At 37.3% G+C, this 17,140-nt stretch overlaps 1 protein-coding gene across 1 annotated transcript in view; it reads left to right on the forward strand.

Annotated features, from left to right (window-relative positions):
* Positions 1-16,754, forward strand: part of LOC131188352 (vomeronasal type-2 receptor 26-like) — a 34,617-nt gene extending 17,863 nt beyond the window's left edge. The window contains exon 6 of the mRNA XM_058163580.1: positions 15,733-16,754. Within this exon, the coding sequence (XP_058019563.1) occupies positions 15,733-16,637 (905 nt within the window). The 3' untranslated portion in view covers positions 16,638-16,754. The remainder of the gene's footprint in view (positions 1-15,732) is intronic.
* The last annotated feature ends 386 nt before the right edge of the window (positions 16,755-17,140 follow it).

The raw sequence follows: 17,140 nt of genomic DNA on the forward strand, positions 1-17,140 counted from the left end.
AAGAGCCACCAGAGGCCCTTTGTGATTAACCTCTGTGGTGCCGAGTGCCCAAAATGCGCATGCGCGCATGCGAATGCCCAAACCCCCCAAATGCAATGTGAGCGCCCCCCATGCATGGGCCCTGCCCCCATGCATGCACATGCGTCCCCTGTGCATGCACCCCCACACATGTACGCCGCCCCCCCTGCACATCATTTTGGCTTCCAGGTTGGTGCAGGAAGCTTTCCAGGCCCAAAACGGGACGCAGGGGGAACAGTGTGAACCCCCAAAATGCAAATTGAGCACTGCATGTGGGCGCAAGTCCCCTGCACGTGCCATGCTTCCCCACACGTGTGGCAGAGACCCAAAGACCAGCTGGCCAGTGGGAGACGCGCACCACACATGTGTGGTGGAGCTGGGCTGGGACAAAGGCTGGTGTGCCCATTGAGAGGCCTCTGTGTGCCAACATTTCAAATAGATAGCTGTCCAGTCTTTTCTTAAGTTGCGGCTTTGTGGCAGCCCCTCAAATACTGGAACACTGCAATAATAATAATAATAATAATAATAATAATAATAATAATAATAATAATAATAATAATAATAATAATAATAATAATAATAATAATAATAATAATAATAATAATATCAGAGTTGGAAGGGACCTTAGAGGTCTTCTAGTCCAACCCCCTGCCCAGGTAGGAAAACCTACACCATCTCAGACAGATGGTTATCCAACATTTTCTTAAAAATTTCCAGTGTTGGAGCATTTACAACTTCTGCAGGCAAGTTGTTCCACTTATTGATTGTTCTAACTGTCAGGAAATTTCTCCTTAGTTCTAGGTTGCTTCTCTCCTTGATTAGTTTCCACCCATTGCTTCTTGTTCTACCCTCAGGTGCTTTGGAGAACAGCCCGACTCCCTCTTCTTTGTGGCAACCCCTGAGATATTGGAACACAGCTATCATGTCTCCCCTAGTCCTTCTTTTCATTAAACTAGGCATACCCAGTTTCTGTAACCGTTCTTCATATGTTTTAGCCTCCAGTCCCCTAATCATCTTTGTTGCTCTTCTCTGCACTCTTTCCAGAGTCTCAACATCCTTTTTACATCGTGGCGACCAAAACTGGATGCAATATTCCAAGTGTGGCCTTACCAAGGCCAAGTGGTATTAACATTTCACGTGATCTTGATTCTATCCCTCTGTTTATGCAGCCCAGAATTGTGTTGGCTTTTTTGGCAGATGCTGCACACGGCTGGCTCATCTCTAAATGGTTATCCACTAGGACTCCAAGATCCCTCTCACAGGTACTACTATTGAGCAAGGTACCACATATCCAGTCACCCCTATCATGTCACCCCTAGTCTTTCTTTTCTCTAGATTAGCCATGCCCAAATCCCGCAACCGTTCTTCATATGTTTTAGTCTCCAGGCCTTTAATCATCTTAGTTGCTCTTCTTGGCACTTTTTCCAAAGTCTCCATGTCTTTTTTTTTTTGTAATGCGGGGATCAAAACTGGATGCAGTCATTCCAGGTATGGCCTTACTAAGGCTTTACAAAGCGGTACTAAGACTCCATGTGATTTTGATTCTATACCTGTGTTTGTACCACCAAGGATTGCATTCGCTTTTTTTGGCGGCTGCTGCACATGTTCGAATCTGTCAAAGATCTTTTTGGATCCTGAGCTTGTCTTCTGGGATGTTGGCTATTCCTGCCAGCTTACTATCGTCTGCAAAATTCATGAGTCACCTTCTATTCCCTCATCTAAGTCATTTAACAGTGAGGACAGTTAACCAGTGGAACAACTTGCCACCAGAAGTTGTGGGTGCTTCATCACTGGAGGTTTTTAAGAAGAGACTGGACAGTCACTTGTCTGAAATAGTATAGGATCTCCTGCTTGAGCAGGGAGTTGAACTAGAGGATTTCCAAGGAGTGAAATCCAGCAGGTTCTGAAAGGTTCTGGAGAACCGGTAGTGGAATTTTTGAGAAGTTCAGAGAACCGGTAGATGAAATTTTGAGCAGTTTGGAGAACCTGCAAATACCACCTCTGTCTGGCCCCAGAGTGGGGTGGGAACGAAGATTTTGCAATATCTTTCCCCCAGGAGTGGGGAGGGAATGGGGATTTTGCAGTATCCTTCCCCTGGTGTGGGGTGGGAATGGAGATTTTGCAGTATCCTTCCCTGCCACGCCCACCAAGCCACGCCCACCAAGCCACAACCACAGAACCGGTAGTAAAAAAAAAATTGGATTTCACCATTGATGAAGACTGATGCAAAGAATGAGTTAAGCAGCTTTGCTTTCTCTTTACTGCCTGTTACATCCTAGCCATCGTCTCTCTTTAGTGGATTGGCTGTTTCCTTGACTTTTTTCTTGTTATTTATATGACATTCCATATTTATATGGAATTTATATGGAGTTTCAAATCTTAGCCCGTCTTCCTAATATAGCCGTGTATTTATGAAAATTTTAAAGTTCTTTTTTTTTTTTCCAAAAAAGTTTTATTTTAACATTCTTATCCAATAACATATCCCATAACATATTTAATGTACCTTCATATCCAATTAATCGGATCTGCCCGGTCACCACCCCCTTCCTTTTACTCTCCTTCTCTACCTTCTTCTACTTTCCACAACCATCCTCCCTCTCTCTTATCTACATCCTCTCCTCCTTCCTCCCTACTCCTTTCTTCTCCCTCTTCTATCCCTTTTCCTTCCTTTCCTCTTCCTCCTCTTCTCTTTCCTACCTCCTTCTCTCTTCTACTTCCTTCTTTCCCATCATTCTAAAGTAGTAGCCAGGCAGCTCCGATCTTACATTAATTATACATCTTCAATCATCTTTGTACATTAACTATCAATCCATTTTCTACCCCTCCCCTTTCTTCCCTTCCTCCCCACCCCCAGGACTTCCGAGAACCGAATACAGGGTATAAAACTAACAACAAAAATTAAAATATAGCACAAATCATAATCCATAATCATTCCTTAAAACCTCACTCCTTCCAGAGACAAAGAAGATACTTTTCTTCCAATCCATTATATATCAGACCATTCCACTCCTAGAGTTCTCAGAAATTTCCGATTGAGTTAGTGTTTGTTCTTGAATAAAGTACATAGTTTTTAATATCCAACCTTCATCAATCAATATCAAAACAACGTTCCATCTTCCAATATTCACCAAGGGTTCTTCTAAAATGTCTTTCTTCCTTAAGCAGTCTCTCAAGAATAGTTCATATTTCCAACTTAATTTCTTTAATTTTCCTGTCCAACCTTCAAGGGTAAACAATAGTCCATCTTTTCACATCTTTAACATTTATATACAACAAATAATATTACAAATATCCAATATATCAATTGTAATAATTAAAATCTTCACTTTACCTTACTTATATCAAATAACATTATTAAAATTACACCTATAACTTATCCAAAATATATCTATTATAACAATTACATTCTAATTAGCCATATAACAACATTACATCCATCTCTTAAATATAATATTTAATCCTAAATTTTACTATCTATCCTCCAAAGTTAAACAATATTCCATCTTCCTATTCCTTTATACCTTAAATATATCAAATAGTACCCCTAAAATTACACATTTATATCCACAATAAATCATTTACAAAAATTAACCATAATCATATATAATAAAGTTAAACATTCTCCCTCCCCTTCTTCTGTCTTACATTTCCCACCATTTTTTCACCATTCAACTTAACATCTATTAATAAAGAATTCCCAATCTTTAATACATTAGTATAAAAATCTCGTGCTTTACAAATTGTATTGATAAAATACTTTCTTCCTTTATAATTCACTGTTAAACCAGCTGGAACCTCCCATCTAAAATATATCTGATGTTTCTTAAACTCATCCATCAGAAAAGCAAATTCTTTTCTCTTTCTTAACATTTTAGGAGGAATTTCCTTCATCATTATTATATCTTGTCCTAATATTTGAAATTTATTTTCATAAAATGCTTGCAAAATTCCATACCTAATCCTCTTATTTGTAAAATAAATAACCACATCTCTCGGTAAACACTTCTGCCTTGCCCACCAAGAATTAACACGATAATTTTTTTCAATATTAACTTCAAAATCTTCTGGTTCCACTCCTTCTATCTGAGCAAAGGCCTGAATAAAAATCTCTTTCAAATTTTCTTCCTTACACTCTCTTAATCCTCTCACCCTTATAGCATATTCCATTAATTTATATTGTAATATAACCCTTTCTTCATCTGCCTTATCAACCTTAACCTGAATATCTTCTATTTTATTTTCTAAATTCAGATTAATTTGAACTTCATCTATTTTCTTTTGCAAATCTAAATTAATTTGGTTAATTTCATCCAGTCTTTCTTCTGTCTGTGTGCTAGATAACAATAATGGGGTAATAGATTCCTTTAATTTTTCCATCTCCCTCCTCTGCTCTTCCACCAGATCTTTAAATTCCAGTATTTCTTTCTCCATTTCATTAAATTTTTGATCTATTTCTGAAAGATGAGCCTCCATGAGCTCCTGTAAAAAATTCCTTAGACTTTCTTTAATATCCTCTCTCAATTTCTGTACCTGAAGTGAAGAAATTTCCAATATTTTAGAAGTGGTTAAATCTCTTTGCTTAAAGGCCATTTTTAAACTAAGTAATATCAAGAAGAAGAAGAAAAAAAGGAATAAAAAGAAGAAAAAATCAATAAACTTTTCTTCTTAAACACTATAAGAAAAAGATAATAAAAAAAAGAGATTTTAAAAAAAGAAAGAATTCCATAAAAATTTTTTTAAAAAAATCTTGTTATATTCTTCTTAAAGGTTCCACGCCAGCAATTGTAATCAGCATTTCCTTAGCTTTCGCTTATCTTAGCTTTCACTTTCAAGAACGCCATCTTCCATCATCTCCACTCTTAAATACAAATACCTTCTCTGTCAGGGAGTTAAAATCATCTTACAATCAAATGCCAGCTCTCCTATTTTCGGCTCTTTCCGTGTTGACAATCTATCAATAATCCTTTTCAGTCACGGAGATGGACGCTGCGTTTTGTTCTGCTTTTGCAGAAGCGTTCTGGATTCTGGAGCTTTTTTCGAGCTATAGAAGGAGCGTTCCCAGCAAACCACCAAAAATCATTCTGGGGCCTTTCTTGGGGGCTCTACCTCAGCTCAAATGCTCATCTCTCCCTTTTTGCCTGAGGGCAGAGATTTTACGAGCTGTTGACAGCAGATTAACGCTGTCTAAGCAGCTCTACAGAATCACACAGAACTGGCGGACTGAGATCGCCCGCCATTAACGAAGCGGAGCCACCCGGAAGCCCCGAAAATTTTAAAGTTCTAAGAACAAAGGAAGATTAAGATTCTACCTTGACAGAATGAATGAACCACTTAGAATAACTTCATTGTCACTTTGAATGTACACTAACTGGCATACATTAAAATGCAATTTTGTTTTCTAATCTAGTTCAATCTTACATAAAAGCAATTATAATAATTTAATAATAATTTAATAATAATAATAATAATAATAATTTAATTTTTATGTTCTGAAGGACTCAGAGTGAACAGGCAGATAAAATAATACAATATATTACAATAAAACACTATTTAAAAACTTATTCAATATGGCCTAAATTTAAAATACAGTACAAAATATAAAATAAACCCCAATAAAATCCATGTTTAAAACCCTATTTAAGCCAGTCCTGCTCAGAAGAATAGATATGTCTTCAGAGTGAAATCCATCAGGAAGTTGTCAGAAGTCCTGGGGAAGCTCATTAGAGGTTACAGAAATCTGCCCTGGGGTCAGCCTGCACTCTTTATGATCATGAGAAGATTCTTGGCTGGCCTAGGCATGGTAGAATCTTGATTCTAACAATTGGAAGAATTGTATTGCTCTTTCTCATTTTCTGACTCTTGCAAAAATTAATTCCTAACCAAAAAAAAAAAAAACCACAACAACAATTAAGACCATCTTGCGAAAGGGAAAGAGATGAGAAAGTTATAAACAGCTTATGATAGTTTCAAGGGTTTGCACAGTAGCGTTTGGAAAGTATTCATAATGGCATTGATCGAACTTAATCAACCTTAATCAACCTGTTCACAGGTCTCAGCAGAACTTTTATTTTATGGAAATGACCTGTCTTGACCCTATGGGCCTCTTTCCCAACTTTCAGCAATTTATATGGAGTAGTTTCATGGCATGAAAGTTTCATGATAGTTTTCCTTCTAGAATTTCCACTCCTGTTGTCACATCAAATTGAAAAATTCAACTACTCTGTTGTGACTCCAGCCCCCGAACCTGGCCCCATGCCCGAAAGTGACTCTGAGAGTGAGGGGGAAGGGCTGGTAAGGCTTACCTCGGGAGCACCAATTCCTTTGGCTCGGCTCCAGGAGCCAGAACCAGACCAGTCGGAGGACGTAATGAGGCCTTCAGACCCAGCTGATAATAATAATCAAGCTTGGCTTGACCCGCGCTTCAGAAGAATAGAGAGGCGGCGTCATCAAAGGGAAGGGTGGGGCAGGAGCCCCACCCCACAGGATATATAAGGAGCTTTGGGACTGCTCTTACTCCACGGGAAGCAAAAGTTTCGCTGAATCGTTTCGAAAAGAGCTGAAAGTCTTACTCTGTGAGTCATTTGTTTGAACTTTGGCAGGCAGCTGCGATTTCTCTGCCAGGACTGATAAGAGCCGTGAATCCACTGGCTGAAGGCCAGCTCATTAATCCGAAGTGGGGAAGGAGACAGAACATACTCATCATTTCCTGAAGGGGTGTGGCATGTGGCTCAAGTTTTTTTGGTGGGGGGAGGTGGGGAGGGTCAGGGTTGCTTGTTCTTTCAGCATTATCAATCTGCTAGGAAACTGATATAACTTTTGGAGAAAATTGAAACTCCCACTATCTATGTCCGCTAAACTTCCCTGCAAAAAATGTCTGAATGAGCGGGCCTGAATTACAAAGCAAAGAAGGTAAACCAGATAATGCACATATAACGCATCTTTTCTTTTATGTACACTGAGAGCATACGCACCAAGACAAATTCCTTGTGTGTCCAATCACACTTGACCAATAAAAAATTCTATCCTATCCTAGCCTAGCCTAGCCTAGCCAAGCCTAGCCTAGCCTAGCCTAGCCTAGCCTATAAACAAATTAACAGGGCCCTGACTGAGAAGAACTATGAGTCTTTTGGGGATTGCAGAATAATTTTTTGGGGAAAATAGTAGCTAATCTGTCCAGTGGCGAAATCCAAATTTTTTTACTACTGGTTCTGTGGGCGTGGCTTGGTGGTTGTAGCAGGGGAAGGATACTGCAAAATCTCCATTCCAATCCTAAGGATACTGCAAATCCATTCTATAGAAGGTGCAAATCATTATTCTGGGACCAGTCATGGTATTTTCTCAAATACTCAAAATTTCTCTTGGTTATCCAGAACCTGTTGAACCTGCTAGATTTCACCCTGAATCTCTCTCACAGTAAAGTCATAGTCATCATGGAATGCCTAAGACTGAAGATCTTTTTCTCCTAACATTGAAAGATGGACTTATAGATTTGTCTCTAAACTATCCTCAGGGACATTTTCAATGAAGGATATTTTGTCTAGGGTTTGTTTTTTTTTTTTTTTTTATTGAAGAGTTTTAAAAACAAAACAAAACATTTTCCCCTTTTTCCCCTCCTCCCAAAACAAAACAAAACACCCCTCCTCCCCCACCCCGGCTTCCCGGGTCAATCCTGAGGTAAGTTATACATAAACCAAACATAGAATAAAATTTTCCTTCAATCCAAATAACCACATCCAAAGCTTTTCGTCTCCCAACCCCTCCCATTACATAAAATAACTTTCTAATTATTCAAAGGCAATCTGATATTTCTTAATCTGATATCTGTTTTGTAGATAATCAATCCATTTTTCCATTCAATTAAATATCTTTCCTGCGTATTGTCTTTTAAAAGCTGAGATTTTAGCCATCTCAGCCAAATTAATAACTTTCAATATCCATTCTTCTATTGTAGGTATCTCTTCTTTCTTCCAGTATTGTCCAATCAACAGTCTTGCTGCTGTTATTAAGTTCAAAATCAATTTAGTCTCAATCCCTGTACAATCCATTATAATTCCCAAAAGGAAAAATTGTGGCAGGAACTTTATCTTCTTCTTCAGTACATTTTGAATAATCCACCAAATTCTTATCCAAAAGACCTTAATTTTCTTGCAAGTCCACCAAATATGAAAATATGTAGCATCATCACAATCACACCTCCAACATTTCGCTTGGATATTAGGATACATACATGATAATTTTTTGGGATCTAAATGCCATCTATAAAACATCTAATAAAAATTTTCCTTAAATTCTGTGCTTGTGTAAACTTAACATTTCTTAAATTTTCTCCCATGTTTCCAACATTATTGGTTCCTGAATATTCTGTGCCCATTTTATCATACAATCCTTTACCAAATCCTTTTCGAATCTATTTCAAGCAACACATTATACAATCTCTTTATATGCTCCTGGGTCTGATTTCTAATTTGCTTTATTAAATTTTCCTCCTTTGCATTATACCAATTTTTGATCTTCTTTCCATCTAGCACTTATTTGCCCATATTGAAACCAAGTATAATTCCTCCTTCTTCATTTAATACCTGTAATGATTTTAATTGCAATCTACCTCCTTCAGCATACAAAAGTTCTTTATATGTAATCATTTCCTGTTTCTGTTCTATATTTATATTCTCTATTGCATGTCTAGGGCTCGCCCATATAGGAAGCCTGTAATCTAATTTACAGGAATAGTTATTCCAGACCATAAAGAGCACTTCTCAACACATGATTCTTAAAAGCCCTATCCACTTTTTCCATAAAATAAAATATCGCATACCATCCATATAACAAGTCATAACCTTCTATATTCAAAATTCTTTCCTCTGTTAAGTTAAACCAGTCACTTATTACTGAAAGGGTTACTGCTTCATAATATAGTTTAAAGTTAGGCATTCTTAAACCACCTCTTTCCCGTGAATCCTGTATTATTTTCATTTTAACCTCGCCTTTTTACCCTGCCATATAAATTTATTAATCCACTCTGCCAATCTTCCAAATTTTTTACTACTGGTTCTGTGGGCGTGGCTTGGTGGTTGTAGCAGGGGAAGGATACTGCAAAATCTCCATTCCCACCCCACTCCTGGGGAAGGATACTGCAAAATCCCCATTCCCTCCCCACTCCAGGGGAAGGATACTGCAAAATCCCCATTCCCACTCCACTCTGGGACCAGTCAGAGGTGGTATTTTCTGGTTCTCCAAACTACTCAAAATTTCCGCTACTGGTTCTCCAGAACCTGTTAGAACCTGCTAGATTTCACCCCTGAATCTCTCTCACAGTAAAAGTCATAGTCATCATGGAAGTGCCTAAAGACTGGAGAAGATCTTTTCTCCTCCACCACATTGACCAAGCCAGGTGGACTTAAATAGACCTTTGTCTCTGCCCAAACTATCCTCAGGGACATTTTCAATGAAGGATGATTTGTCTAGGGTTTGTTTTTGTTTTTTTTGTTTTTTATTGAAAGAGTTTTAAAAAAACAAAACAAAAACATTTTTCCCCCTTTTTTCCCCCTCCCTCCCAAAACAAAACAAAACACCCCCCTCCCTCCCCCACCCCCCGGCTTCCCGGGTCAATCACAAGGTAAAGTTATACATAAACCAAACATAGAATAAAATTTTCCTTCCAATCCAAATAACCACATCCAAAGCTTTTCATCCCAACCCCTCCCCATTACATAAAATAACTTTCTAATTATTCAAAGGCAATCTGATATTTCTTAATCTGATATCTGTTTTGTAGATAATCAATCCATTTTTCCATTCAATTAAATATCTTTCCTGCGTATTGTCTTTTAAAAGCGCTGAGATTTTAGCCATCTCAGCCAAATTAATAACTTTCAATATCCATTCTTCTATTGTAGGTATCTCTTCTTTCTTCCAGTATTGTCCAATCAACAGTCTTGCTGCTGTTATTAAGTTCAAAATCAATTTAGTCTCAATCCCTGTACAATCCATTATAATTCCCAAAAGGAAAAATTGTGGCAGGAACTTTATCTTCTTCTTCAGTACATTTTGAATAATCCACCAAATTCTTATCCAAAAGACCTTAATTTTCTTGCAAGTCCACCAAATATGAAAATATGTAGCATCATCACAATCACACCTCCAACATTTCGCTTGGATATTAGGATACATACATGATAATTTTTTGGGATCTAAATGCCATCTATAAAACATCTTATAAAATTTTCCTTAAATTCTGTGCTTGTGTAAACTTAACATTTCTAACCCAAATTTTCTCCCATGTTTCCAACATTATTGGTTCCTGAATATTCTGTGCCCATTTTATCATACAATCCTTTACCAAATCCTTTTCGAATCTATTTCAAGCAACACATTATACAATCTCTTTATATGCTCCTGGGTCTGATTTCTAATTTGCTTTATTAAATTTTCCTCCTTTGCATTATACCAATTTTTTGATCTTCTTTCCATCTAGCACTTATTTGCCCATATTGAAACCAAGTATAATTCCTCCCTTCTTCATTTAATACCTGTAATGATTTTAATTGCAATCTACCTCCTTCAGCATACAAAAGTTCTTTATATGTAATCATTTCCTGTTTCTGTTCTATATTTATATTCTCTATTGCATGTCTAGGGCTCGCCCATATAGGAATCTTGTAATCTAATTTATAGGAATATTTATTCCAGGCCATAAAGAGCACTTCTCAACACATGATTCTTAAAAGCCCTATCCACTTTTTCCATAAAATAATGCATGCCATCCATATAACAAGTCATAACCTTCTATATTCAAAATTCTTTCCTCTGTTAAGTTAAACCAGTCACTTATTACTGAAAGGGTTACTGCTTCATAATATAGTTTAAAGTTAGGCATTCTTAAACCACCTCTTTCCCGTGAATCCTGTATTATTTTCATTTTAACCCTCGCCTTTTTACCCTGCCATATAAATTTATTAATCCCACTCTGCCAATCTTCCAAATTTTTATCCTTTTTAATTATAGGTATCATCTGGAACAGAAACAAAAATCTAGGTAACACATTCATTTTAATAGCCAATCCTTCCCAATAGGGATAACTGCAATTTCTTCCAGCCACTCATATCATTCTGAACTTTTGCCATAGCAAGTCATAATTATTCTTATAAAGTTTCTTGTTCGATGAGCTAATATAGACCCTAAATATTTAACCTTTTTACTACCTCAAATCCTGTCATTTCCTCTAGTTTTTGTTTCTGTTGTATAGACATATTTTTAATTATCACTTTTGTTTTATTCTGATTTATTTAAATCCTGATACCTTTCCATATTTATCAATTACTTCCAACAAATCTACTTGAATTTATAGGATTTGTTAACGTAACCACTACATCATCTGCAAAAGCTCTAACTTTGTACTCATATTGTCTAATCTTAATTCCCTCTATTTTCATTAATTCTCGTATTTTATCTAATAATGGTTCCAGAGTCAAAACAACAATAATGGTGATAAGGGACATCCCTGTCTTGTTCCTTTCGCAATCTTAATAACTTCTGTCAAACTACCATTTACTATAATCTGTGCTGTTTGCTCTCCATAAATCGCTTTAATTATTCTAATAAAACAGTCTCAAATTGCATTTTCTCTATTAATTTAAATAAAAATCCCAATGCAATCGATCAAAGGCTTTCTCTGCATCCAAAAAATAAGTGGCTGAAGTATTCTTCTTTTTCCAAATATTCCAATATATTAATAATCTGTCTAACATTATTCCTCATCTGCCTCCCTTTTATAAAACCAGATTGATCAGTATGAATTCTTTGTTGTAAAACTAACATTAATCTATTTGCTATTATTTTACAAAATCTTATAATCATTATTTAAAAGTGAAATCGGCCTATAGTTACCAGGTTTAGAGCAGTCTTGCTCCTCTTTGGTATCAGTGAAATAAAAGATGTTTTCCATGACGGGGTATTCCACTCCTAATTGTATCTGATTAAATAATTCTTTAAGTGGGCCTAATATTTCATCCTGTGTTTTTATAATAAGTTGCTGTAAGACCATCTGTACCAGGGTTTTCCCATTTTAATTGTTTAATTGCCTCCACTATTTCTCCAGTAGCTATCGGCGGTTCAGCTCCTCCTCTGTTCTAATGTTAGAATATTCACCTTATAATCTTTCAAATAATCATAAATGTCCCTATCAATATTTTGTCTTTTGCATATAGTGCAGTATAAAATTCTGAGAATGCCTTTTAATTTTATCCTGTTGGTATATCTCTTTACCTTTATATTCTATTTTGTATGACACGTGCTTTCTGTTTCTTCCTTAAATTATATGCCAACCATCTCCCAGGTTTATTTGCATTACAAAAGGTATTATGTTTAGCATATTGTATATTCGTTGCCACCTGGTCTGCCATTAACATATTAAATTGACTCTGTAATATTTTATAGCCTCTTTAAGTTTATGATCTTGTGGGTTTTGAATTAATAACTGTTGCTTCCTTTGAATTTCTTCTTCCAAATATCTCGCTGCCTTTGTTTATTATTCCTTTGCCTGTTGTCCAATAAAATCAATATCCCTCTAATAAACGCTTTGCTCGCTTCCCACACAGTTCCTATAGGTGTCCCTTTGTACATATTAAAATCAAAAAATTCTTTTAACTGTTTCTTACAATAAGTTACATTATCCTCATATCTAAACAGATTTTCATTCAACCTCCATGTTCTACCACCTTTTTTCCCTTGTAATAATTCCATCCATACTGGGCTATGGTCAGTTAAACACCTCGGAAATATCTTCGTTTTCTTCACCCTAGAAGCAAGTCATTAGAAATTAAAATAAAATAAAATCAATGCGTGAAAAGATTGATGCCTATCAGAAAAAAGTAAAATCTCTCTCATCTGGATTCCGTAACCTCCATATATCTCTAAACTCAAAGTCTTCCATCATTTCAAAAGGATTTTGGTAATTTTGCATGTATAGGTATCTTCTTGGAGGAGGTTCTCTTATCCTTCTTGTATCAATTACTCCATTCCAGTCTCCTAATAAAATAAAGCGAACTATAATCCCAGAGGTCAACCTCTCATGTAACATTTTGTAAAACTTTTCTTGTTGCTGATTAGGTGCATAAATACCTATCAACAAAGTCTTTTTGCATCTATCACCAGTTCAATAGCAATAAATCTTCCTTGAATATCTGCCTCAATTAACTTAGCTGGTATATCCTTCCTGATATATACAACAATTCCATGCTTCTTTTTCCAAAGCTGATGCAACAAAATGGTTACCCAATTTTGAATTAATTAAATATTTTTGGTCTGATAATTTTATATGTGTCTCTTGCAAACAAATCACATCATTTTAAATTGTTTCAAGTAGTGAAATATTTTCCTTCTTTTCTGAGCTGAATTCAAGCCATTAACATTCCATGACAAGATTCTATTTGCCATTACTGGCCTCCTGAAGCTTTGAAGCAGACAACAGGCTCCTCCTCCGGTATCTTCCGTCTAGCTCCTCCACAGCTTCCATAATGGGATCCTGACTTTTACTTTGAGACTGTTGCTCTTCTTTACGCTTAAGGGCTCCTCTTGTCACCCTTTGCTCTTGTGGTTCCTCTAATACTGGCAGCAATAAAGGCTCTTGGGGCACCACGCCTTCTTGAGTCTCTTGGAGTGTTTCTATCACTTCTATTTCGACTTTCAAAACTGTAGAAAGAAAATCCTTTGCCTTTAAAACAGTGTCAATTCTATATCTCCTTCCTTGATAGAATAGTGTCAGTCCAACTGGCACCTCCCATCTGAATTGAATCTGATGTTTTTAAGTTCTTGTGTAAAAAGCAAATTCCTTCCTGTCTCTTAACATCTTTGAAGGAATCTCTTTCAACACCTTCAACTCCTGTTCTCCAATTTTAAAGTTGTCTGATATGAAACTTGCAGAATTTGATTTCTCATAGTCCTTTTCACAAATAAACCACAATGTCGAGGAAGCTTTCTCTGTCTTGCAATCCAAGAATTAACTCTATATATTTTATCAATTTGGTAAGCTACCTCTTGGGGTCCGCTTCAATAAATTCAGCCAATGCTTCTGATATAATTTTCTTAAGTCTTCTCCTCTTCTTGCATACCACGAATTCTAAGAGCTCCTTCCATAAGTTTATATTGTAATATCACAACCTGATCTTCATTTGGATCCACTTTTTTCTGAACACCTTTCATTTTGTCTTCTAAATGCTTATTTGACTGAGAGATCTGTTGCATTTCCACTTCCAATCCTTCAATTTTTTTACTCAGTCCTTGAACTGCCATAAGAATATCTTCTCTTATTTTTGCATTAAAATTCCATCATCTTTTTTTTTTCCTATCTTCAGAAAGTTTTAATTGTTCTTTCAATATTTCCTCAAGACTTGGTTCAGATCCTTCTTCCAGAAGGCTTTAAAGGTTTAGCTGCCAGTCTGTCTTCAAAAGAATCAGGAATTCAAACTTAATAACTCTCCTTCCCTCCTTTCAGTATAAAAACTCCGCTTTGTAACAATCCACAAGTAGCACTGCTATCGTTACTAAAATTTTACTTTCACTTTAGACGCCATTTTAAAAGTCAATTAATCAAAGACAAAGAAAGGTTTCAAGTTTCAAAAGGAGTCGGTACTTGCCGTGCTGATTCTGCATCAAAGATCAAAGACGCTGTGAAATTCCGTCTGCTTGGAATATCAATCAATTTAATAAGTCCTCTAGAGCAGAAGCGACATTCCTCTCCTTTTCCCTGATAAAAACAGGGGCGTGCTGAAGTTGGAAGGAGTGGAATTCGGTGGGGTCATAAATCCAGGAAAATTCGCTCTTGAGAGCAAACCCCCTGTCAGACCTGCCACTCTTCCACAATTCTGATAACCTCTTTCACCCAGAGATTATGCTAAGCTCAGTGAACAGTGATTTATTTTCTGTTTCACTGACTTTTACAATCTTCTAACACGGAGTGCTCTGTTAGAGCACCCAGCAGGAGGGTGACGTCACTGGAGCCGCGGGTTTTTTTTTTTTTTTTTATGTTGTTTTGTTTTTAGGATTTTGGATTCAGAGGTTTATTTAAGATTTGGAGCATTCCAATGTGGACTAACCAGACAAGCAGTCAGAAGGGACAGCTTCAGGCCAATTGGCCCCGAGTGACCACCCATCATTATATTATATACCTTCACTTTCATGAGCACATGACTTTCGAAATCTTTCCACCTTTCTTCTCCCGTTTAGCACAATTTTTCAACATTGAGCTCAGCTACTTTGCTCCTCTGCACTTTCTCTCAGTCCCCCTTAACTCACAACTAATAGCTCTTCCCAGCAGCCTCTGGGAAGTTCAAATGCAATGGAGATGCAGGAAATAGTAGGATCCCTAACTCACAGAACCATCCATCTTCCTGGGCTTCCAGTATGATGTGCAAAAGAAGAGCAGGTTCCAATTTCTCCCCGGGAAAGGAAAATGAAACAATCATACAAGTGCTGAATAACTGGAAAACGGAGACCCTGATCTCTAAGCAAGTTATCCTTGGGCTCATTTTGAACCTAGGATTCTTTTCACTTTTTACGGCACCTAAAGCTGCCCAGGAATTCTTTTCACCACTTCCTTTTTGAGTTGCACTCACCAGAAAGGAGTCGCATTGGGATGCTAGGAGGTGTGGGTGGGTCGGGGGGCTAAAGCTCATTTGGATGACCCTGAAAACCTAATACAAAGACTCTTAATTTCAGATGCACCTCGCTGTGATCCCTGCCCTGAAGACCAACACCCCAACAAGGAAAAGGACCATTGCATTGCCAAGAAGATCCACTTCCTTGCCTATCAAGACACGCTAGGATACACTTTAGTTTCTCTCACTCTTTCTCTCTCTATGATCACAATGGCAGTTCTGACAATTTTCCTTAAGCATCGAAACACTCCGATCGTCAAGGCCAACAACCGAGATCTCACCTACATCCTCATCATCTCCCTCCTGCTCTGCTTCCTCTGCTCCTTCCTTTTCATTGGTCAACCAGGGAAGATCACCTGTCTCTTCCGACAAATGACCTTTGCCATTCTCTTCTCCCTTGCAGTTTCCTCTGTGTTGGCAAAAACTGTCATGGTGGTTCTGGCCTTCATGGCCACCAAGCCAGGGAACAAGACAAGGAAACTCTTAGGAAAACCACTCACCAACTCCATTGTCATAGCCTGTCCCCTGGTCCAAGCCCTTCTTTGTGCCTCCTGGTTGGCAACCTCTCCTCCGTTTCCCAACTTCAATTTCCACTCTTTGGTAGGAGAGACCATTTTGGAATGTAATGAAGGCTCAGCTATAATGTTTTACAGTGTCCTCTCTTACCTAGGACTTTTGGCCCTTGTTAGTTTCACAGTGGCCTTTCTGGCTAGGAAATTGCCTGACAGCTTTAATGAAGCCAAGTTCATTACTTTCAGCATGCTGGTCTTTTGCAGTGTTTGGATCTCCTTTCTCCCTACCTACCTGAGCACCAAAGGGAAGTCCATGGTGGCTGTGGAGATCTTCTCCATTTTGGCCTCTGGAGCTGCTCTCTTGGCTTGTATCTTTTTCCCCAAATGCTTCATTATCCTATTAAGACCCCATCTTAACTGTAGGGAAAATATGATAAGGACCAAACATCTGTAACTGATGCATGCTTGGTAACTTTTAATGTTTTTCTTTGAGACATATTTAGTGTCTTATGTCATTTTAAAAACATGATGACAGAGAAAGAGGAATATGTCCATTAAATAATGCCTTACCAAGTGGTATAAGTGAATACAATAAGAATCACTTGTCTGAGGTGGGCAGATATAGGAATTGAATGAACCAGTGAATGAATGAATGAATGAATGAATGAATAAATAAACCTGCTATCAGCAATAGTCATGCAGCCCTTTTTATCCCATATCCCAGTTGTCCATAGTGAGGTCCAGTGCCCTATGTTGGAAGAAGCATAATGCTGTTACATAGAAATTCATTATTCCAAGAAGGATATTCTCTAATTTTTGTTTCTTTTAATTAGATCTTTCACTATTTTAGTGTTTTAAAAGGTTAAGTTCCATATCAGTGTTTCTCTGTGTATATAGTTGTTTCCATAGTCTTCTGAAACTTTGTAGAATTTCCTGTTTCAATTCATTTCATTATTT

Source organism: Ahaetulla prasina, chromosome 1, assembly GCF_028640845.1.
Source record: "Ahaetulla prasina isolate Xishuangbanna chromosome 1, ASM2864084v1, whole genome shotgun sequence".
Taxonomy (NCBI): domain Eukaryota; kingdom Metazoa; phylum Chordata; class Lepidosauria; order Squamata; family Colubridae; genus Ahaetulla; species Ahaetulla prasina.